At 40.8% G+C, this 25,371-nt stretch overlaps 1 protein-coding gene and 1 pseudogene across 4 annotated transcripts in view; one reads left to right on the forward strand and one right to left on the reverse strand.

Annotated features, from left to right (window-relative positions):
* Positions 1–25,371, reverse strand: part of PEAK1 (pseudopodium enriched atypical kinase 1) — a 196,962-nt gene that overhangs the window by 57,734 nt on the left and 113,857 nt on the right. For 3 of the 4 annotated variants that reach the window (XR_008427431.2, XM_024557495.4, XM_024557496.4), the window contains one exon: positions 4,258–4,460. Coding sequence is in view for 3 of the 4 variants with exons in the window: in XM_024557495.4 (XP_024413263.2) it covers positions 4,258–4,460 (203 nt within the window). In the remaining variant the exon portion in view is untranslated. The remainder of the gene's footprint in view (positions 1–4,257; positions 4,461–25,371) is intronic. The other variant, XM_053929167.2, reaches the window with a different exon arrangement.
* Positions 12,926–21,920, forward strand: LOC112301665 (SRSF protein kinase 1 pseudogene; annotated as a pseudogene).

Here is a 25,371-nt window from a genome sequence, read left to right on the forward strand (position 1 = left end):
ATGGAACTAATGCTCTAGGGTTTTTTCTAATTATCTACATAACTGAGAAGACAGTAAGATAAAATAATTAACCAATGTTGGCTAATATACATTTTTGCCATAAGATACCACACAATAAGCAAAAATTAGGGACATCATGAAAAAAAATCTGATGCAGAAAGAATGAAATGTAATTCTTGGTATATTATGCTGTCTGATGATATATAGTAAATAAACAATACACTTTTGATCTTATAATATGCCTCATAAAAGTAAAGGAATGAAAATTTTCAATACGATGCTTGACTATGAAACCTCTTTCAACTGGAAAATGGTATCCAGGATGGTTGCTCGGGTAAACTATAATATGCTCACTGTCATTCTCCACTCAGAAGTCATCTAAGAATTCTGGAACTTAGCATGGAAGTCTTGTCTTTACAGAATACATTTTCAACTGCCTTCGGGCTATTACGGTTGAGGGTCCCAAAGGACACTCTCCTACAGTGTTGCCTCAACATTTTGACCTTCCTAAGGATTCCTTTACTTCTAAGTACATCACCTCATCTTAGAATGATTTTTCTTAAAAAAAAAAAAACAAAAACCCAAAACAACAAACAAACCTGATAGAGGAAAAAGACCAAGAAGAAAGGAGATGGCAAACCAGGTGGAAGAAGGCTTTGACACGTATGCCACTGGTTCCCACCCAGGTGTGAGCACCGACCAGCAGTCCCTCAGAACCTTGCCAGTGCTGTGGGTGTGGTCACCCATCCCAGGCAGCTCATGTCTCCTGACTCCGTGGGAAAGAAGCACTGAGAAATCCTTATCCAGCCCCAAGCTCTGCTGTTAAGAAGGAAGGAAACTTTGTGACACTTAAGGCAGGGGGACAGATCAGAAGTCACTCGGCACTCAAGTTAGAAGAGTAAAGATGATCAGAAAGTTAAAGAATCTGCATTGGCAAGCACTGTAGAGGTTAATTTACTTCAACATATTTTTGCAGTGCAGGATTCTCCTCCACAGATCCTCTGAGAGGTGGTCCTTCAGCCTCTTCCCAAAGACCTTCAGTAACAGGGATCTTACTTCCTGCAGTCCGCTAGCTCCAAGCCAGAAATCCAGGAAATATAAAAGATTCTTTACATCGTTCATATCCACTTCACCACTAAGCCTTATGCAATTACCTCTTAAATCTCTCCGCTGTCCCCCCTACCACTATCTTAGATCAGACCTCTCTTTCACATTCCTTTATGTGGTCTTGCAAGAAGATCCAATTACCTACTATCAAATACCTCACCTCTAATCCATCCTCACAGGGCAGCCTGCAGAGCGATATTCTAAAACACAAATCTAGGTGCTTCCAGTTGAGAAGGTCCACTAAGGAAATTCTGTGCTTGCCTTTTCCCACAATCACATTAAAATTACGACTTACAGAACAACCACCATTGAGAACCACCTGAAATGAGCTGAACTCCCATAACTAAAGATGTAAAGAAGAAGCCTCATCAAGACTGGTAGGAGGGCCAGCAATGCAAAGCAAGCTGGACCCACACCAATAGGTGGCAGATAAAAATCAGGGGGGAACACCTTGGCTATTGGAGATCCCATGGCCCACACCAGGCTCCCCGGCCCAGAGCACCAGTTCCAGGAACAAGAGTCCCTGAAACATCTGGCTGTGAAAATCAGTGGAAACTCCGTCCAAGTGAGAAGGGGAACTGCTATAGACTAAGGTGTCCTCCTAAAGTGCCTGAGTACAGACTCACTCACAAACACTTGCCCTCAGCTCCAAAGAAGGGACGGCACACCAAAAGTGCCAGGGACGGATATACTGTGGGGACAGAATTATCTGGCTGCAGGGCACGGGTTGAAGAGGCACCTCTCCAGAGGACTGAAGGGCTGGCAGCCACCACTATTCCTTCAGTGAGGCCTCCCGTGACCCAGCCTGCACATGCAGGTGGGCGCCAGATCTAAGCTTTCCATTAAATGGCAAACACAAGGCGCCTCACCCAAAACAGGCAAGGGCCCAAAGCTCTTTCAGTGGCTCTTCCTTCCAAGTAGCTGGCCTTGGCCCACGCTGCACACTTTGCTAAAATCTTTCAAAGGCCCACAAATCCCAAACAAGCACTCGATGGCCTTGGTGTGCCCTGTACCTCTTGCTAAGTGGCCCCAGGCCTGGCTCTAGTTGCAACAGCATAGCCTCTCCCAGGTGTCTCCAAGCCCAACACAGGTGACTACCAACCACAGATCACTTTGCCACTCCTACCAGGCGGCCTGGGGCCAGACACAGGTACCAACTGACCTGGGACTGCACCAGAGCCCCACCCAAAATTCCCCAGAACCAACACATGTGGTGGCTGGCTTTGCCCACACCAGAGCAATACCCCAGTAGCTCCACAAATGCCATACCCAAAGGACAGGCTCGGCAGGCATTAGACCCCATTTGAATAAGCCCTGCTCTGCAGGGAAGCACCTGCAGAACAGCTGACCTGTTTCAGTCACAACTAGTTCTCACAGACAGTGAGCAGGAGGGTAAGCCTCAGAGCTGACATGCGAACAGCAATCAGGGCTCGACTACAACAGGAGGGTACACACAACCCACACAAAGGGCACCCAGCTCAGGTGACTGGGAAGACCACGCCACTGGTCCCCACGGCACACCTCCTACGTAAGACCACCATGCCAAGAATGAGAAGCATGGCGATTCTATCTGCCACATAAAAACAAACACAGGGAGGCAACCAAAATGAGGAGACAAAAAACACGTCCTGGATGGAAGAATAGTGCGAAACTCCAGAAAACCAAAAGATGCAGAAAAAGCATTTGATAAAATACAACATCCAATTATGATTAAAAAAAAAACAACCCTCTGAGCAACATGGGAGTAGAGGAAGCATACCGCAACATAATAAAGGCCACATCCAACACACCCACAGCTAACATCCTACTTATCAGGGAAAAGCTAAAAGCATTTTCCGTAAGACCAGGAATAAGACAAGGATATCCCCTTCTACCACTTATTCCACAAGTAATGGAAGTCCATGGTCACAGCAATCAGACAGGAAATATAAATAAAAGGCATCCAAATTGGAAAGAAATAGAATTGTCGTTATTTGCAGACAACATGGTACTATATAGAGAGAACCCTAAAGAATGTACCATAAAACTATTGGAACTGGTAAACAAATTTGGTAAAGTAGCAATATACAACATTAGTATTCAGAAATAGGTTGTATTTTTATACTCCAATAATAAACTATCAGAAAGGGAAATTAAGAAAACAATCCCATTTATAATTATATAAAAAATAATAAAATACCTAGGAATAATTTAACCAAGGAGGTAAAAGACCTGTGCTGAGAAAATTACAAGACACTGAAGAAGGTACAAATAAAAAGAAGTATATACTGTGTTCACGAGTAATAAGAATTAACATCATTAAACTGTCCATACTACCCAAAGCAATGTAGATTCAGTGCTATCCCTACCAACATACCAAGAGTATTTGTCAGAGAGCTAGAAGGAATAATCCTATTGCAGCCTGAAATTCATAACGCTGTCCACCTCTCCAGTTCTTCTTCTAGCCACTCTGGATGGCTGTGGCGTCACCTGTCCCGACCTGTTTGCACCCCCATTCTTTTGTTCAGGCTGTTACCTCTGGTTGGCACACTCTGTCTTCCCTCTTCGACCAGCTAATGCAGTACAGAAAGTATCCCTAGGAAGGCCTCTTTTGACACCATCACCTATGTATGATAGAAAACCTTCCATGTGTATCTGTTACTACTTTTACTATATTATACTAGAACCCTCAAGTTCATCACCTTCCCTCCAGATGAGTCCCTGAAGGCAGGAACTACCATATTTTTCAGACTATAAGATGCAATGGACCATAAGACGTACCTAGGTTTTAGAGGAGGAAAATAGGGAAAAAAAAAAACCCACTCCACCACTGCCACCCCCCCCGCCCCAAGTGAGCCAGGTAAGCTACATTTGGACTATAAGACGCACCCCCATTTCCCCCCAAATTTGGGGGGAAAAGGTTTGTCTTATAGTCTGAAAAATATGGTATGTCACACCCTTAGAATATGTCACAGGACTTGAGGTAGCAGGTGTTCAGTACATGCCAAGAATGCAGCAGGACTTTTTATTATGTGAGTTAAAATCTGTAACTAGATTGTGCAACTTTTGCGCCATGGAGCAATAGGAACCATCTCTCCAGGGAAATACGGCATTCAGCTAATGTACAACAAGGCGAAGTTTAAGTACTATTTACATGACATCTGCACTTACCTAAGTTGCTGTATGTTGCACTACAGGGATTCAAGTCCATAGGTTCTGAAATGTCTTCTTTTTCCTCTTCCTTTTCCAGTTCAGGGAGGGGCAGTGCTGGCGTGCCACCTCCACCATCTTGCTTCGCAACAACAGTTCTTGGATCCCAAGAAGAAAAATCCTCTGTCACTTCATGGGTCACATGACTGAAACAAATCAGACCACTGATTAAATGTCACTCTGGCATTTAAAGATCTTGCTAAAATTTAGATTTATGGAAAGGATATGCTTGCCATAAATGAAAATAACGGGCTGTATAATGTAGCAATGGGTCATAAGCTGCAACATGCTTGTCTGAATATAAAGCAGTCCTTCAGGAAGGCTCATATTTCTCTTTATCTTGGTTCCTACATATCGAGAATTCAGTTGGGTAGAGGAGGTATGGTAGGCTCACAGGGAAGTTTGAGAACAGCAGGTAAGGACCGAAACATTTTTTTAAATGGAGGAGGTGGCGAATGTTGTGTTAGAGGGAGTTGAATGCCTAACTGGTTATAAGACAAATATACTCTATCTGAAGAGTTCCAGCCAAGAGGGAGGCGTAGGTAGAAATGCGTCACTTCCTCGCACAACCAAAACAAGGATGACAACTAATCTAAAAACAATAAACAAGAAGAAGTGCCAGAAAATCAAACTTCATGGAACTCCGACAACCAAGGAGCTAAAGAAACATTGACCCAGACCAGTAGGAGACTGGCAGTTGAGCTGAGAGGACGCACAGCAAGGCAGCGGACTGCGTGGGCAAGGCAGGGCTGGCTGAATGGGAACCTAAAGACTCAAAGCGAGCTGTAAACTACTGCGGGGGTTCCCATGGTGGAAGAAACTCCCAGTCTCACATGAGAGAGAGTTCGTTGTAAAGCAGGACTAGAGTGGATCAAGCCAGCCGCATTGTTCCCTCTCTGACTCCTCCCCCACAGACTGCACCTCAACACAGCAAAGAGGGTTGCCTCCCCCAGTGAATACCTAAGGCCCTGCCCCATTACAACATAACAGGCGTGCCAAGACAAAGAAATATGGCGCAAATGAGAGAACAGATCAAAACTCCAGAAAATGAGCTAAGTGACAAGGAGATAGCCAACCTATCTGATGCACAGTTCAAAACACTGGTAATCAGGATGCTCACAGAATTGGCTGAGTATGGTCACAAAATAGAGGAAAAAGTGAAGGCTACCCAAAGTGAAATAAAGCAAAATATACAGGGAACCAACAGTGAAGGGAAGGAAACCGGGACTCAAATCAACAGTCTGGAGCAGAAGGAACAAATAAACATTCAACCAGAACAGAATGAAGAAACAAGAATTCAAAAAAAATGAGGAGAGGCTTAGTAAACTCTGGGACAGCTTTAAACATTCCAATATCCGAATCATAGGGGTGCCAGAAGGAGAAGACGAAGAGCAAGAAGTTGAAAACTTATTTGAATAAATAATGAAGGAGAACTTTCTGAGTCTGGCAAAGGAAATAGACTTCCAGGAAGTCCAGGAAGCCCAGAGAGTCCCAAAGAAACTGGACCCAAAGAGGAACATACCAAGGCACATCATCATTAAGTTACCCAAGATTAAAGATAAGGAGAGAATCTTATAAGCAGTGAGGGGAAAGTAGAGAGTTACCTACAAAGGAGTTCCCGTAAGACTATCAGTTGATTTCTCAAAAGAAACCTTGTAGGCAAGAAGGGGCTGGAAAGAAGTATTTGAAGTGAAGAAAAGCAAAGACCTACACCCAAGATTACTCTATTCAGAAAAGCTATCATTTAGAATGGAAGGGCAGATAAAGTGCTTCTCAGATAAGGTCAACTTAAACGAGTTCATCATTACCAAGTCCTTATTATATGAAATGTTAAAGGGACTTATCTAAGAAATAGAAGAAGTTCAAAAACTATGAACAGTAAAACAACAACAAACTCACAACTATCAACAACTGATCCTAAATCACCCCCCCACCCCTGCCAAAACTAAGCAAACAACTACAACAGGAACAATCAGAGAAATGGAGATCACATGGAGGGTTTTCAATGGGGAGGTAGAGGGGAAGAACGGGGGGGGGGGAAGGGGGGGAGAAGGTACAGGGAGTAACAAGCATACATGGTAGGTACAAAACAGACAGGGTGAGGTTAAGAATAGTATAGGAAATGTAGAAGCCAAGGAACATATATGTATAACCCATGGACATGAACTAAAGGGGGGGAATGCTGGAGGGTTAGGGGGTGCAGGGTGGAGGGAGGATAAGGGGAAACATTGGACCAACTGTAATAGCATAATCAATAAAATATACTTAAAAATAAAAGCATCCATGAAAATTTTAAGAAAATATAAATATAGTCAAGTATTTAGCATATTTACTATACTATAGTACTATAATACTATAGTAAATATCAAATACTTATGCTATTTAGTATTTACTTAGTATACAGTATTTACTGTACACTAAAGTATTTAGTAAAGTATTTAGTAAAGGATCAGAAATAAAGCCGAGGTTACACTATTTAAATAAGAAAGTTAAGCCATTGTTTTAGTAAGTAAAAATGAGGCCAGGACCGTCTTGTTCTCAGAACAGAGTATCAACTGTTTTCTATATGCACGTAAAAGGCAAGCAAATGAAAAAGAAAGTTCTGCATTCTAGTTACTCTTATTTATTGAAATGAATCTGAACCATCCTACTTGGTGTCATACCAGCATGTGGTCATCCATAATGCTTTGTGTTCCCAACCCTGTTTCAGTGGTCTGCCTGCTCAGTTCTTATAGTTCTCTAATGTTCCCCACCCCCCACTCTGCCTGAACTGGTAATTTGTTGCTACAGCATATAAGGGGATAGAATGGTCATTAAATAGGGGTGGAGAAAACTGGCGTAATTAGAAAATCTCATTGGGCTGGTCAAGGAAATAAATTCAAATGCAGGCATCTTTAGTGGTTTCTGGGTCCATTGAAAGTATTCCCAGACTGTTACAAACTCACCCGCTCTTCTTCCTGTTTTTCATTTTTTATTTCTTTAATGGGCAAAGAGAAAGAAGGAAAGGAAACATATACTATTACATGTAATTTCTGGATTTTCAACTGGTAGTGAACCATGGTGACATGTACAAGTTTCTTTAAGGGAGGTACTGTTTGATCACGTGTCATGAGAACACCTGTCACCTGGGGACCTGAAAGAGAAGGAGCATCTTCTTATCCATCTTTCATCATGGAAATCATCCATGTACCTGAACAAAAAAATAAATCTTGAAGTCTGTTGGAGATACAACTTCAAAAATATTCTTTCAAAGCTGGGAGAGCCAGAGGTCTCTCTACATGGGGAGTGAACAGTGAGCTGGAGGCTGCATTATGGGATGTGGCTCCTGAGGACAGTGGGCAAGTGGGGAGGAACCACTCTAGTAGGAACCACCAGGGAGTTTTCCATAGAGGAAACCACACACTGAAGCCCGCTGCATCTTCTCAAAGGCCTGCCGTCGGGCCAGCAACCCCACAGCAGCCCTCCACGCAAAGGTACTTTCTCCTTACATAGATTATCACAAATCAAGGGAATCAGGGAGCTCTCCTTCCATATGTCAGCACAGACAAAGCACGTGACACTTCTGAGACTTTCTCAGATACCACTTGGTGTCAAGATTATCAATCACTGTGTAGTTATTCATATGCTTCAACAGAGGAAAAATGATATTGGATGGCAAAAGTTAATATAAGCCATTTCTGATTTCAAAGATATATATATAAAATACATTTTATATTTTTTAAACATAAAAATATTTTATACATAATATATGATATAAATGATACATGTAAAAATATATTAAAAGTATCAGCCCTGCCTTGAGAGGAAACAAACCTCCCAACATTCTGTTCTTACTCTAGAGTCAACTTCAGAGGTTTCTAAAAAGCTGTTTTTAGGCTCCTAGTCTTCGCAGCCTTACTCTTGGCTATTTTCTTTCTTCCCCCGGTCTCCTCATTATTCCTAAAAGGAAGCTTTCTTTTCCATTTGTCAAAAAGGATTGGTGAAGGCTGGTTCAGAAACTGTGACTCTATCCTTACTTGTCTGTTTTCCTCCCAGAGAACGGGCTATTAAAAATGAGCCTTAGTTACTTGTGAAACCCACAGGAAGAGTTGTTGCTATGAATCTGTGAGGAATTCCCTGGGCCTGAGTCCATGTACATGAATCGCAAAGCTCTGTGCTGTTAAGGGCTTCTCGAAACAAAATATGGATGCCAAAAGACAAGAAATTATTAAAGACTCACCTACTGTAGCCGCTCATGCAATTCCCCATTAGAAGGTATTTTACGCGGCCTTCTGGAGTCTGTTAACCATGTTCTAAACCTGTGACGGATCCCAGTCCCACCGAGTTCTGGAGAATTACGGGTTGGGCAAGATATAAATGGCTCCAATTCTGCACCCTCTGCACTTTGACCTTTACCTTAGGGGTTTGGTCTGGGAAATATGCCAATTACCTTTGAGAAGCTAAGCAAAGTAAAAGCTAGTTTTATTAACTCTTTGAGAACCAGGGCAGTCCAGCCTATATTCTACATAAATATCACTTTCATAAGGGCACTGGTATATTAATTCTCCAATTAAAATAATTGTCAACTATGAAAAAACTTTACAAAGAGGGTTGGTGAAAGTAAAATCACATGGGTTTGCAAATGGAGTATTTTACAGTGATACAGTGTCTAAAAAGGAAGAATTTTAAAATATGTATCAATGATATGGAATGTCTCATCTTGAGGGAAGAATAGCTCTTTGTATGACTGAAATGGTAAAAGAGAGAGTAGGAAAAGGAAAGCTTTTTGAGAGCTCAGGCTTAGATGGGGTAATATGCTGTGACTAAAAAGTAAAAAAAGGAATTGAGAACAACGTCAGAGATGGGCTATTCACTAAGATCTAAGGAGCAGAGTTCAAAGTTATCAGATCTCACACTTCTAATGTATTTGAAGGGGGGGTGTCGTCCCATTTCTTTCTGTCTCTTTAAGTATAAGACTCCCTACCAAATGTGATATTTCTTAATCCTATCTTATTTACAGGCCATCAACTTGATTTTGCTATCCTTTCCAGTTACTGACATCCTCAGATAGGAAAGTGTTGTGTCCACTGATCACACTATCTTGGTATCTCCAATTTTCCACTAAGCTTTCTATAGTCTTTAACTGAAAACTTCAAACTTCTTGTCCATAAACGAGATTAACCTTTGACTCAGATCTGATGAGTTCTTGCTGATGTGTTTAACACGGTCTGGTCAAACAAAGGTAGCTCTGAACTGGTATGAATAAAGTGGCTAGACATTGGAATGGAGAAGACTGGCAGCCACGTGCAACATCTTGAATAGACTCTAAGTTTCAAACACTGCACAGTTTCCCTTTTTCTTTTTTAATAGATATGAAAAGCAAAAGTGTTCTCAAGGCACCAGATAGCAAGACAGCAAAGGAGATAAAAACACAGGCCACTGTAAATCACTGTTACCTTCATAATACTAAGAAAATTTAGTTTTAAAATCCTATGAAATACAAAGCTAGAATGGCTTCTGTGAAAATTAACAGAAAAGATAAATTAAAGTTGGACAAAAGCAATAAAATAAGGATGCCCTTCTCAATAACAGAAGTATAGAAGGAGTTTATAAAATTACTATTTCAGCTTTGGCTAATTTCTAAAGAATGAGGTGAGATGCTGATGTGTTATTTCCTGAAAAATCAAGGCATTATTAGAAGAACATACACACAGGCCTCTGCAACAGGACTGACCCGGGGAGGATATGGATCCTGGACTTTTCCACATGCTCAGAAGCGCTAGAAAAGCACATCACTACACCTTTCCCCAACTTCCTCTTATCCCCCTCAACTGCCTGTCCGCCCTTTGAGACACAGGAGGGAGATGCTGAGATATGATTATGTACACTCAGCTCTCTAAAACCACTGTGCGCTGAGGGAATGGGTATGAGGAGGAAATGGGAACTAAACCTGCTCGGAACCTACTCCTACTTCAAGCTGCACACTTTTCCAATTAATTCAGAAAAACATCTCAGGAGGTAGATTTTACAGATGCATAAACTGAGACTGAAAAAAGTCAAATGAGGTGCCTGCGGTTACGTGAGTACTTAGGTGGTAGAGTCAGGATCTGAACTGGACACGATCCAACTCTTAACATCCATGCTCCGTCCACCGCACCAGTACCACAGGGCAAGCTTGGCTTATTATAAAAACTCAACAGTAAGTGCCTGACGATGAAAATGAAGAAGTAAAGTACTTCGAAAACAATAAAGCTATTATAAAAATGTGAGATAATGATTATAGATGTGTTCTATTTTTGCAAAATTCTAAATGAATGCATTGTTTACGTTGCAAAAGGATTTATTTAAATATGAGATACTCTAGCATAGGAAGACTGTTTGGCTTCCTGATAACAACCAGATATTTGCCTTTCTGAAAGTAACTACAACCACTAGCTCTCCATCTGCTGAGTGCTAAGTACTAAGATTAAATATGTGTCTTTTAACAATAACATTCCAAGTAATATGTTATCCCCAAATAGTACATAATAATGGCAGCCAAAACTTACATAGTGCTTACTTATTATGTGCCTGTTGTGACCCATGATTCTCAAAAGTAGCACTATTGACATTTTGGACCAAATAATTCTGTGCTGTGGAGGGCGGTCCTGTGTAGTGGATCACACCAGTGCCTCTTGCCTCTACCCAGTAAAGTGCTGGAATCACTCCCAGCTTCCTTAGCTGTGACACCAACAGCCTGTCGTCACCTGGCCAAATGTGCCCCGAGAAGCAAGACCCATCCCCCACTGCCCTACTTTCTAAACTGCTACATAAATTCTTCCAAGTTTCACAGCAACCTAATAGGCAGGTTATTATCTCTGTCTTACAAACGAAGAAAATTATAGCCCAGAGAATTAAGGCTTCTGAATCATGTCACGTGGCTAGTAACTGCTGGAGCTGAGATTCACAGCCGGCAGTCCAGCTCTGCAGTGTTCTAGCTCTGTGTCCAGATGAGGAAACTGAGGAGCAGGGCTCACGTGAACTTGTCCAAAATGACGTAGCTAATCAGTTGGTAAAAGCAGGATTCAAATGTAGGTCTGAGTGTCTATATTCTAAAATATTATGCCAATTGTCATCAGATTTTAATGTGCCTAAAAATTACGTTGGGCATTTGTTAAAGATGCAGATTTGTGCCTCCCACCTCCAGGGACTGATTTTACAGGCCTGGGGTGGGTATGGCCTGGGAATCTGCGTGTATACAAACCCCACAGCGTAGTCCTGGGGCCACACTCTGAGAAACTACTTTTCACTGCCTCCTTCCCCTATTGAGAACAGAGTAATATATATAAAAGGACCAAATATAAAAAGAGAGTTAAAAAATTTAAGGAAAGGACCATCATTGCTCAGAAGTGATAAAGAGGAAAAAAGGAAAATAATTTAAGTAGTCACAAATGAGAGATAATAGGCTCTTTAAGGTGTTTTGGGATCAATCTCTACCTTCTGAGTTTTATTCTTGGAATACAGTTATATAATTCACAGAATGTTAGAAAATGAGGATTTGGTCTAGTACAGCATGTATGAATTTTATTAGAAGCCCTGGCTGGCTGAAGACGACCCTGAGAGTGAGAGACAGAAGTCTTCCCACGTGTAGTGCTGTCTCAGGTTTTTGTAGGAACAGATGACAGAGGCAGACCCTATGCCTGAAAAAGGGGCCCCAGAAGAGGGACCAGAGCACATTGCGGAAGGACTTATTTAACTATGAGGTGCTCCGGTCCAGGAAGGCTGCCAGGGGACTCTTCCCAGAGTACCACGTCTGCTCTGCTGCTCCTCTGCTGTTTCATCATCCAGTGATCCTTGTGACCACCTGCACGTCATCAAGACCCACCACAATGAGGCTGCAGAGTGCAACTGCACACTTCTTCCAAACTTTCTGAGACAGTTCTTTAGCTCCTGACAAGCCAGTGTATTTCTATCATAGCTCCCTGTCCCGTGGACACTCCACATCCAACATCGTTGCTGTGCCTGTTTTCCCTTCCTGGAGCTGCCTCCCTTCTTTTTTCCATCTGTTCCGAACTCAGCCAGCCTTTACAGACTATGCAAGTCTCATATTACCCAACATGTCTTACCGTCCACAGGCACTCATCCTTCTGTGAACACCCACGGCAGATGTTACGGCATTTATACGTGGAAGTCCTAACCCCCTAGTGTAGCTGTACTTGGATATGGGGACTCTAGGAAACAAGATTAAATGAAATCAGAAGGATGGGGTCCCGATCAGACAGAATTAGTGTCATTACAAGAATAGACACCAGAGAGCTCAGTCTTCTGGTTTGCACTCTGTCTCCCCCACCTTCCCTCTTCACATACGCTCACTGAGGAAAGTGAGGACATAGCGAGAAGGCAACCATCTGCAAGACAGTCAGAGTCCTCACCAGAAACCGAGTCAGCTGGAACCTTGATCTTGGACTTCTGGCCTCCACAACTGTGAGAAAATAAATTTCTGTTGTTTAAGCCACCCATATGTGGTATTCTGTTACAGCAGCCCAATCTGACTCATACAGCAGGGACTGAGACTTATAGGTGAGGTCTGGGCAGCAAGGCACTGGAGACCACCACCAGCGTCTGTGCCCAGACTCCCCACAGAAAATTTCTGCCTGCACCACCATGGAGAATGGCGCTAGGACAGATCCCAAAGGAGAGCATCCTCACTAGGAAGTCAGAGGAACAGGACATCCTCCTGGATGCAAGTGAAGTTTTATCCATGTACCAGTGAGGCAAGAGATAGGAAGGAGGAGACTCCGGAGGTGCCCCAGGGCTACGATAAAGGACATGATACAGGACAGAGACTCCGTCCTAAGACAGGTTGTTCTCACTTTCTGGAAAAGCGCTGAGTCATGGTGACTCATGAGTGCATCTGCGCAGAAGATGGTCCACGACCCCTGCTTCATTATAACAGCATCGTAATAAATTCACATTGTGCGACCCCCTTCCCCGGTGGCCAATCACGAAAATTCATGGGAGACCACGTGCGCGGTAGCTTTAAAGTAATACAACTACTTGTATGTGTGCAATAAAAGCTGCCAAAACTAGCCAGGAAGGACCGCCCCGTAAGAACAGAATCCCTCCAGCCCCTGAGGTCAATCTCTGCTCAGAGTCAGCCCGCTCCCGTGTTCTGAGGAGTGTACTGTCGCTTAATCAATCTGCTCTCTCTCTTTCTGCTATAAACTCCGACTGTTCGGTTCAATTCTTTGTCTGCGATCACCAAGACCCTGGGTACCTGTGCTCACCTGTGACACCAGCAGCACACAAAGGTCAATGCCTGATTACTGAGATACTTCGCTCCCAGATAACTAGCAGTGGGGGTGAGGAGCTGATCAGTGTGTGCTACTATCAACACTTCATTCCTTTTAGGCAAGCCTTTCTCCCTGCTGTTAACAGATTGCCTTTACAGAGGCACCAGAGAAGGTAAACTGCTTGTCCTGGATTTAACATTTAAATAGCACCCGATGACTAGTCAGTACTCTCCTCCAGTTATGTTAGTTATTCACTGACTGAAACTGATGGCCTAGGCCCAGAAACTAGAAAGTCAATGTTAATTTAAGTTCTTCTACCAATGCTACTCTGTTCCCGTTTCCCTTTATTCTTCTGTAAAATAGGTGTAGTGATATTTACAGAACTGTGTATTAATTAGGAAATTCACATAAAGTGCTTTTAAGAGCATGAACAACTCTGCCAATTATTTAAGACTGCTTGACAGGTCCACGAATTAGTCCACATTGGTGTGGTACTACTGGTCACACGCCTGCTTGTGCGCAGGCTGAGTTTATAAAAGACATAAACCAACAGACTCAACAATCACCACCAAGAATGCAACAAAAATCACTGCAGGGCCAAATATCTCCGGCGTCAGAGCCTGGCTTTGCCACCTGTTTGCAGAGCAGCAGTGAGAAAAGTCCGAGAGCCTCTCTATTTCTGTTTCCTATAAATAAGAAGATGCACTGTCACAGATATTGGGACGACTGAGACAATGTGAAAGTGTGGTAAGAATTATACAGTAAGATACTGGTATTTAACTTCCAATTCATTAGGCAGACAAAGGAAACAATACTGACCCAGTAAGTTGGGGTAGTCTCAATATATTCTCAAGTTTGAGTCTTCACTCTAGAATATATTCATTATGAGACTCAAAACAAGCCAGCTTACTTCTCTGGAATTTTATCAGCTCTCAAAGGGGAGAGGATCGTAAAGCTGTCTGAAGATCACCCCATCACGGTATACATAAGCAAAGTGGTTCTGTATCATTCTTTGATTAGTAAGAAGTGAGATAATTATAAACACTCTCTACAACAGGGTTATTAAAAAGTTCAACAGTAAGGATTTTATAAACTTATCTCAACTTTCGGAACAATACGTCAGCAAACGCAGATGTGATCTTTATAATGGTAATGGTCCAGAAGTTTCTTTATAGCAAAAAACCTGTGAACAGGAGAACAAGCAGCAACTTTCAGCTTCTTTCTCCATTTTTTCTTTATGAGAAATAGGAATTTGATCTTCAGAGATTAGTTTTGTCCTAAGCATGAAAAAATGACTTTGATAGGGTTCTCTTAGGAGAGATAATGCAAATTAAGATATAACTGGAAAATAAGCACTTAAAATATTTAAGCTTCTAACTTTCCAGAGAGAAGAACATCACATTTCGTCACAGTCTAGGAAGTGTTTGGACACTTTTTCCAAATTATACGTGCACACACACGCATATAAAAGGACACAGACTCTGGTTACTTCAGTGAGTAGCAAATTTGTCTAGTGTTTGGCTAGAATGGCTAAAGGCCAATAGCATGCCTGATAATCACAGACAAATCAGCTATTATAGATTAGTCAAAGGAACAGCAAACTTTTTCTGTGAACGGACAAACAGTAAGTATTTTAGGCTTTACAGGCATATGGTATCCGTTGCAACTACTCTGTTCTGTTGCTGTAAGGAAAAAAAAGCCACAGACAGCATGTAAAAGAATCAGGGTGGCTGTTTTCCACTGTGGCAGGTTGGACTTGGCCTGCAAGCCATAGTTCGCCAAACATGGAATGGATGTGAGGGCTCCGAGGGTGGACTCCTTGATTATTGAGGAATTCAGCTTAGTTCTAGGAACTACGAACATCAAAAGGTCTTGGAAAGGTAAAGGAAAGCTTATACAGATGAACAGCATTGCTAAGGGAGTGAAACTATGTCGAATGTAATTTGCCTGTCCAGAGCAGAAACTGGCTGAGGTCTGGACACAAATCCAGCAGTGTGAGGCATAACTGGATGCCTGAGATGTTTCTGGGAGTCCTTGCATTGTATCCAGAAGTACATCCTGGGGTGGGTCTTGGCTAATTAAGAACATGATGTTGATAGCTGGTAGAATTAGAAAGGCTAGCCAAAGTTCAAGAGGCCATTCAGAGGGTAAATGATATCCTTAACTTTGGCTGGGACTGTTAAAAAAAGTTACTTTGGGCACATTATAGTTATTTTCTTAGTCACTGACTAAGTTTTCAAACTGATTAAAAAAAATTTTAACCAAAGTTGTAAGGATATGTATGTGATTGGCAAAAGATACTGGCTGCCAATTACGAAACAAATATGAGTTTAGTCAACAATCGAGAGTTCGCCACCACAGTTTACTGGAGAGACTACTAAATGGTACACACTTCAGGGAAAAGACACTGCATCCAGAAGGGAGGGGTGGTATGGAGGAGAAATAGTAAAAGAAGAAATAAACATATGAACAAATCTAAACTAAAAAAGGATGATATAATGGGAACTGAGGGTGGGAGGAGCTTCTTAAGATAGGACAGTCAGTGAAGAATTTTCTGAGGGGTGACATTTAAACTAAGAGCTAAAGGACTGGGCGAGGCAGCGGCTGGAGTGGGTGGTCCCACATTTGCGTGCAGATAAATCGGGAGGAACAACTGGGGAGCGAGACAGACCACCCAATCCAAGGCTCCAGCGTGGGTAAAGAAAGCCTCAAAACCTCTAACTGAAAAAGCCCATTGGGGTTGAGGCAGCAGGAGAAACTCCCAGCCTCACAGGAGAGTTTCTTGGAGGGACCCACAGGGTTCTAGAACACACACAAGCCCACCCACCCGGGAATCAGCACCGGAAGGAACCAATTAGCTTGTGCGTAGTGGAAGAAGTGACTGAAAGCTGACCAAGAGCTGAGCAAGAGCCATTGTCTCCCCTTGGGCCCCTCCCCCATGTACTGCGCCACAATGCCCCAGTGTGTGTTGTCTCACCCTGGTGAAGACCCAAGGCTCTGCCCCTTACTACTTAACAGGTGCGCGAGACAAAAAACATGGCCCAAATGGAAGAACAGATCAAAGCTCCAGAAAAAATACAACTAAGCGATGAAGAGATAGCCAACCTCTCAGATGAACAGTTCAAAACACTGGTAATCAGGATGCTCACAGAATTGGCTGAGTATGGTCACAAAATAGAGGGTTTTTATGGTCACAAAATAGAGTGAAGGCTATGAAAAGTGAAATAAAGGAAAATGTACAGGGAACCAATAGTGATGGGAAGGAAACCAGGACTCAAATCAACAGTTTGGACCAGAAGGAAAAAATAAACATTCAACCAGAACAGAATGAAGAAACAAGAATTCAAAAAAATGAGAAGAGGCTTAGGAAACTCTGGGACAACTTTAAACATTCCAACATCTGAATCATAGGGGTGCCAGAAGAAGAGGAAGAGCAAGAAGTTGAAAACTTATTTGAACAAATAATGAAGGAGAACTTCTTGAGTCTGGCAAAGGAAACAGACTTCCGAGAAGTCCAGGAAGCCCAGAGAGTCCCAAAGAAATTGGACCCAAAGAGGAACATACCAAGGCACATCATCATTAAGTTACCCAGGATTAAAGATAAGGAGACAATCTTAAAAGCAGCAAGAGAAAAGGAGACAGTTACCTACAAGGGAGTTCCCATAAGACTGTCAGCTCATTTCTCAAAAGAAACCTTGCAGGCATGAAGGGGCTGGAAAGAAGTATTTGAAGTCATGAAAGGCAAGGACCTACACCCAAGATGACTCTATCCAGCAAAGCTATCATTTAGAATGGAAGGGCAGATAAAGTGCTTCCCAGACAAGGTCAAATTAAAGTAGTTCATCATCACCAAGCCCTTATATGAAGTGTTAAAGGGACTTAACTAAGAGATTGAAGAAGATGAAAAATATGAACAGTAAAATGACAACAAACTCACAACTATCAATAATCAAACCTAAAAATCAAAAACAAGAATAAAAATGAACTAAGCAGACAACTAGAACAGGAACAGATTCACAGAAATAGAGATCACATGGAGGGTTATCAGGGGAGAGGGGGAGGAGGGAGAATGGGGGAAAAGATACAGGGAATGAGAAGCATAAATGGCAGGTACAAAATAGACAGGGGGAGGTTAAGAATGAGAAATGGAGAAGCCGAAGAACTTGTATGTCTGACCCATGGACATGAACTAAGGTGGGAGGGGGCATACAGGGAGGAGGGGAATAAAGGGGAGGAAAAAAAATGGGACAACTCTAATAGCACAATAAATAAAATATATTTTAAAAAACCCATAAAAGCACCTAAATGTGCAAACCAAATATTAATGGACAGAATGAGATTGTCAGTAACGTAGTCATACTAGGGGATTTTCATGGACCATTGACAGCAATGGATCAATCTTCCAGACAGAAAATCAATGAGGAAACAGTGGCCTTAAATGACACACCAGATCAGATGATGTAATTGATACCTTCACAGCATTGCACCCCAAAGCAGCAGAATATACACTCTTTTCAAATGCACATGGAACATATTTTAGGGTTGACCACATGCAAGGACACAAAATAAGTCTCAATAAATTTAAGACTGAAATCATGTTGAGTATCTTCTCTGTCTTTAATACTATCAAACTATAAATCAATCACAGGAAAAAAAACTGAAAAACACACGAAGACATTGAGGCTAAATAACATGTTGCTAAACAATGAATGGGTTAACAATGAGATCAAGGAAGAAATCCAAAGATACCTTCAAACACACAAAAGCGAGAACACAACAGCCCAAATGCATGGAACATACAGAAAGCAGCCTCCGAGGAAAATTCACAGCATTACAGGACTATCTCAGGAAACAAGAAAAAGCTCAAATAAACAATCAAACTTTACACTAAAGGACTAGAGAAAGAACAACAAAGCCCAAAGTGAACAGAAGAAAGGAAGTAATAAAGATCAGGGCAGAAATAAATAGAGTCTAAAAAAATCAATACAAAAGATTAATGAAACCAAGAGCTGATTTTTTCAGAAGATAAACAAGACTGATGAACTTTCAACTCAACTCAGCAAGAGAAAAAGGCAGAGGACACAGAGAAGTAAAATCAGAAATGAAAGAGAAGTAACAACTGACATAAAAGAAATACAAAGGGTTGTAAGAAAATATCATGAACAACTATATACCAACAAATTGGACAATCTGGTCAAAATGGATACATTCCTAGAAACCTATAATCTTCCAAATTGAATCAGAAAGATTCAGAGAATCTGGATCGACAGATTACACCTAGTGAAATCGAAGAAGCAGTAATCAAAAAACTCCCAACAAACAAAAGCCCTGGACTGGATGGCTTCCAGGTGAATTTTACCAAACACTGAAAAAGTAACTAACACCAATCCTTCTTAAACTATTCCAAAAATTTCAAGAGGAGGATAGACCTCCAAGCCAATTTTATGAGGCCAGCCTTATCCTAATTACAAAATCAGATAAAGAGACTACAAGAAAAAAATTATAGGCCAATATCCCTGATGAACATAGATGCTAACATCCTCAACAAAATACTAGCAAACCAGATCCAGCAAAACACTGAAAAGATACTACACCATGAAAACCAATTCCGGAGAGGATATTAACTCCCTCACACATAAGAGTATGAGATCTGGACTACAAGAACCTGTCACACAGCAATATTTCAGGAAGCTAGTTAGCTGGGACTGTTCATGAAAATGTGTGTAGTTGGAGGGGCCACAAGTAGAAATATCCCTTTCAAAATAACAACACGGAAAGCAAAATAAAAGTTCTTTGCTTCTTAGGTCTCATACTATCGGAGAATGCTAAATAAAGGTATTTTCTAAGAGTTCATTGTTGACCACATGCAAGGACACTAATTAACTAATAAAGAATTAACTAATGGTCCCTCATCTCATAAGGGACCATTAGTTAATTCTTTAAATCACTATTGAGCTTCCCACGTGCCAGCCACCAGGGATAAAATGACAGGAGGCAAATCAGTGGACTGTAGTTGCAATGGTGAGCATTGATAAAAGCTGAAGTGAGATAGGAACTGAGTTTGAATGGAAAATAATCAATCTTGGGAGACAGTTTTCAGGATGAGTAGGATTCAATGACACAATATTCCTCACAAATTTTTACGTCTTTACTTATATTTTACATTGCCTTCTTCTACATTCCCCTTTGCCCACAAGAGGTCCAACAAACAATCTACTTAGAAGCAATGCTATGAACTGCTTGGCGAAAGTCAGCAGAGCAACTTTAACTTTTTAAAACAACCTAAAATTTACAAAAAATTTATAAGGACTGTAGAGAGAAATGTATTCCTGAACTGTTTGACAGTAAGTCACTGCCATATGAGCCATCACATTCAAATATGTTCACGTGCATTTCATACAAACAAGGACATTCACTACACAACCACAACGCAACCGTCAACATCAGTAAGTAACACTCATAGCCCTGGCTGGCGTGGCTCAGTTGGTTGGAACGTCATCCCATAAACCAAAGGGTCTGGGTTCAATACCCAGACAAGGCACATGCCTAGGTTGCAGGTTTGGTCCCTAGTTGGGGCATGTACAGAGGGCAACCAATTGATGTTTCTCTCTCTCTCTCTGGAATATATCCTCAGGTGAAGACTTTAAAAAAAAAGTTAACACTGATATATTGCCAGCAACTCATCCTCAGATTCTATTTGAGTTCCACTAATTGTTCCAATATAATGTCTATTAATAGGATCTGCTTCAGAATTATGTGTTGCATTTAGTTGCCACATCTCTTTAGTCTCCTTCCACCTGTAACAGTTCCTCAACTTTCATGAACTTCGTACTCTTGAGGATCACAGGCCAGTTATTTTGTAGCATTATCCTCAATTTGGTTGCGCTGATACTTTCTTGCAATTAGATTAAAACATCACAAATGTAAACTTGTATACTATTGCATGCTATCAAATGGCAAACATCTGCTTCTACCATTACAACTAATGTTTACTTTAATCACCTTAGCAAGTTCATATCTTGCTAGAATTTTTCCATTGCAGTCTTATTCTTTCTGTCCTGTAATTAATAAGTACTTTGTAGAAAGGCACTTCTAAACTACATAAATCCCCGTTCCGCAAACAAACAAAGTACTGACTGGAGAGATTAGACCATCTAGAGGCAGAGGCGTTAGACGAGAAGAGGCTAGAGGTCTCTCACGCGCACCGGCATCTGGTGGTTACCAGTCTCGCCACTGAGCATGAAGTGCTTGCACTCCAGGCCCCAAAGAAAAAGACCAACGGCAAGAAGGATAAAGCCAAAAGGAAATGTGAAATGCAGCACCAGGGCTCTGCTCCCCAGTCTGAGAGTGGTCCACCAGAACAGGAAGAGGGGGTTCTGGGATCTGATGATGAGCAGGAAAATCCCAATGATCGTGGTAAATGAGGTTATCATCTTGTGAAAACTGGAGGTCTATCCATGGGAGATATCGTGTGATCCGAAAGCGGGGTTGGGGACACTTTTCAACAGTGTGGTTGGTTGTCAAGGGTTATTCAGGGGAGGAAGTTTGTCGCCAGGAAAGCAGTTAGAAGTGCTGAACGTTAGACTGAAACAGCACTAGACGGAGTCCAATTGCGGGAACCAGCCTGCAATTCAGACTCTGATGATCCGAATAGGGAAATGGTTGTTCAACTACCAGATGACTTTAAAATATCAGGAGAAAATGGAACACATAACTGCACAGTATTTGAAGTTTTGAGGCATCATCTGTTGAATTGGATTATCAAATCCAATTATCAAGGGCTGCCACTGCCTTGTGTCAAAAAAAATCATTCAGCAAGTGTTACAGGATCTGGATTATTTACACAGCAAGTGCCGGACCATCCACACTGACATGAAACCAGAGAACATCTTGTCAGTGAATGAGCAGTACATCTGGGGGATGGCTGCAGAAACAAAGGAATGGCAGTGGTCTGGAGCTCCTCCACCTTCCGGGTCTGCATGCAGTACTGCAACTCAGCCTAAACCAGCTGACAAAATGTTAAAGAATAAGAAGGAACTGAAGAAGCAGCAGAAGAGCCAGGCAGAATTACTACAGAGGCAAATGCAGTAAATTGAGGAAATGGAGAAAGTGTAAGGCCCTGGGCAAAAAAGACTAAGCAAGCAAGAAGAAGAGAGTCCTGCTGAAAGACCCTTGAAAGAGAACCCGCCTAATAAAATGACCCAAGAAAAACCTGAAGAGTCAAGTACCATTGACCAGGACCAAACACGTATGGAACACGGTGTAGAGGGTGGTGCAGCAGAAATTAATTGCAATTAAGTAATTGAAATCATTAATTATACTCAGAACAGTAATTAAGAAATATTGAAACTTCAGGCCAAGATGGAGGCGTAATTGAAATCATTAATTATACTCAGAACAGTAATTAAGAAATATTGAAACTTCAGGCCAAGATGGAGGTGCAGGTACATACACTGTGCTTCCTTGAACAATGAAATAAAGAACAACAAATTTAAAAACAAAAAACAACCAGAACTGACATAGCAGAATATACATATATTTCAAATGCACTTGGAACGTTTTCTAGGGTTCACCACATGTTAAGATACAAAACAAGTCTCAGTAAACTTAAGAAGACTGAAATCATATCAAACATCTTTTTTGACCACAATGCTATGAAAACTAGAAATCAGTCACAAGAAGGACACTGAAAAATAAGCAAAGTTAAATACAAGGAAGTTAAATAACATGTTACTAAACAATGAATGAATCAACAAAGAGATCAAGGAATAAATCAAAAGATGCCTTAAACAAATAAAAATGAGGACAAAACAACCCAAAATCTGTGGGTCACTGGGAAAGCAATCCTAAGAGGGACTTTGATAGCAGTACAGGCCTATTTCAAAAAACAAAAAAAGAAAAGAAAAAGCTCAAATAAACAATCTAACTTTGCACTTAAAGGAACTTGAAAAAGAACAAGAAACAAAGACCAAAGTGAATAGGAGGAAGAACATAATAAAGATCACAGCAGAAATAAACGAAACAGTTTTAAAAAAACTATACAAAAGATAAATGAATCCAAGAGCTGATTGTTTGAAAACGTTACTAAACAGGATTGACAAACCTTTAACTAGATTCATCAAGAAAAAGAGAAAGGACCCAAATAAATAAAATCAGAAATGAAAGAGGAGATACAACAACTGACAACAAAGAAATACAAAGGATTGTAAGAAAGTATTATGAACAACTATATGCCAACAAACTGGAAAACCTGGATGAAATGGATAAGTTCCTAGAAACATACAATCTTCCAAAACTAAATCAGGAGGAATAGGAGAACCTGAAAAGATAGATCACACCTAGAGAAATTACAGCAGTAATCAACCCCCCCACCAAAAGTCCTGGACCAGATAGATGGCTTCAAGGGGAACTTTACCATATACTCTGAGAATAATCAACACCTCTCAACTACTTCATACAATTCAAGAGGCAGGAAGGTTCCTAAACCATTTTACAAGGTCAGCATTATCTTAATTCCAAAACCAGATATAGACACTACAAGGAAAGAAAATTATAGGAAAATATTACTGATGAACATAGATGCTAAAATCCTCAACAGAGTATCAGCAAACCAAGTACAGCAATGCATCAAAAAGATCATACACTGTAAACAAGTGGGATTTATTTCAGGAATGCAAGGTTAGGATAATATTTGCAAATCAATAAATGTGATTCACCACATAAACAAAATGAAGAATAAAAACCACATGATCATATCAACAGAAAAAAAATTTGATAAAATCCAGCACCCATTTATGATACAAACTCTCAGCAAAGAGGGAATGTAGAACATAGCAAAACATAACAAAGGCCATATATGGCAAACCCACTGCCCCAGCATCATACTCAATGGGCAAAAACTACAAGCATTCATTCCCCTTAATATCAGGAACAAGACAGGGATGTCCGATTTTACCTCTTTTATTCAACATAGTACTGGAAGTCCTAGCCATAGCAATCAGACAAGAAGAAATAAAAGGTATCCAAATAGAAAAGGAAGAAGTAAAACTGTCATTATTTGCAGACCATGTGATATTATATAGAGAGAAATTCAAAGATTCTACCAAGAAACAACTAGAACTGATAGATGAATTCAGCAAAGTAGCAGGATGCAAAATTAATATCCAGAAATTAATTGCATTTTCATATGCCAATAACAAACTAAGAACAAGGGAAGTTAAGACAACAATCCCATTCAGAATTGCTTCAAAAAAGAATAAAATTCCCAGGAATAAAGCTAACCAAGGAGGTAACAGACCTGTTCTCCGAAAATTATGACACTGAAGAAAGAAAATGAAGAGGATACAAATAATGGAAGATCATACCATGTTCATGTACAGGAAGAATTAACATCATTAATATGTCCAGGCTACCCAAAGTAATCTATAGATTTAATGCAATTTCTGTGAAGATTCCAATGATGTATTTCACAGGACTAGAACAAATATTTCAAAAACTTATATGGAACCACGAAAGGTCCCACATATCAACAACAATCTTGAGAAAGAACAACAAAGTTGGAGGAATCATGTTACCTAATATCAAACTATACTGTAAAGCCACAATAATCAAAACAACACAGTGTTGGCATAAAAACATGCATAGATCAATGGAAGACAACAAACAACCCAGAAATAAACCCACACCTTTACAGTTGATTAATATTTGATTAATCAACTGTAAAGGAAGACTTTGATTGGAAGCAAGTACAAACAATGGGGTAAAGATAGTTTATTCAATAAATGGTGATTTATTTGGGGATTAGTCACTAATTTGGAGGAGGAGGAGGTGAATGGCTTTGCCAGTGGATCTTTCTGTACTTCAGTGGCAAAAATTGTACAGATACGTGCAGAAAAATGAAACTAGACCACCTTCTTATACCACACACAAAAATAAATTGAAATGGATTAAAGACTTAAATGTTAGACCTGAAACCATAAAAATCATAGAAGAAAATACAGGCAGCAAAATCTCGGACATTGCTCATAACCATGTTCTGTTGGATGTATCTCCCAGGTGAGGGACACAAAAGGAAAAATAAACAAATGGGACGACATCAAATAAAAAGACTTTGCACAGCAAAGGAGATCATCAACAAAATAAAACAGTAACCCATGGAATAGGAGAACATACTCACTGATACATCTGATAAGGGGTTAATGTCCAAAATTCATAAAGTACTTACAAAACTCAACACCAGAAAAGCAAACAACTTAATTAAAAAATGGGCAAAGGACCTGAATAGACACTTCTCCAAAGAGGACATATAGATGGCCAACAGACATATGAAAAGATGCTCCACATCACTAATCATCTGAGAAATGCAAGTTAAAACCACAATTAGATACCATCCCACACCTGTCAGAATGGCTATCATTAATAAATCAACAAACAAGTGTTGGCTAGAAAGGGGATCCCTTTTGCACTGTTGGTGGGAATGCAGACTGGTACAGTCACTGTGGAAAGCAGTATGGAGATACCTCAAAAAATAAAAAATGGATCTGCCTTTTGACCCAGCAAGCCGACTTCTGGGAATATATCTGAAGGAACCCAAAACAGTAATTCAAAAGAACATAAACGTCCCTATGTTCACTGTAGTATTATTACAATCACCAAGATATGGAAGCAGCTCAGGTGTCCATCAGCAGATATATGGATAAAACAACCACAGGACATTTACACAATGGAATGCTACTCAGCATAAAAACAAGAAAATTTTACCTTCTGTGACAGTATGAATGGACCTGGAGAACATTATGCTAACTGACATAAGCCAGTCAGAGAA

The sequence above is a fragment of the Desmodus rotundus genome, chromosome 7 (assembly GCF_022682495.2).
Source record: "Desmodus rotundus isolate HL8 chromosome 7, HLdesRot8A.1, whole genome shotgun sequence".
NCBI lineage: Eukaryota > Metazoa > Chordata > Mammalia > Chiroptera > Phyllostomidae > Desmodus > Desmodus rotundus.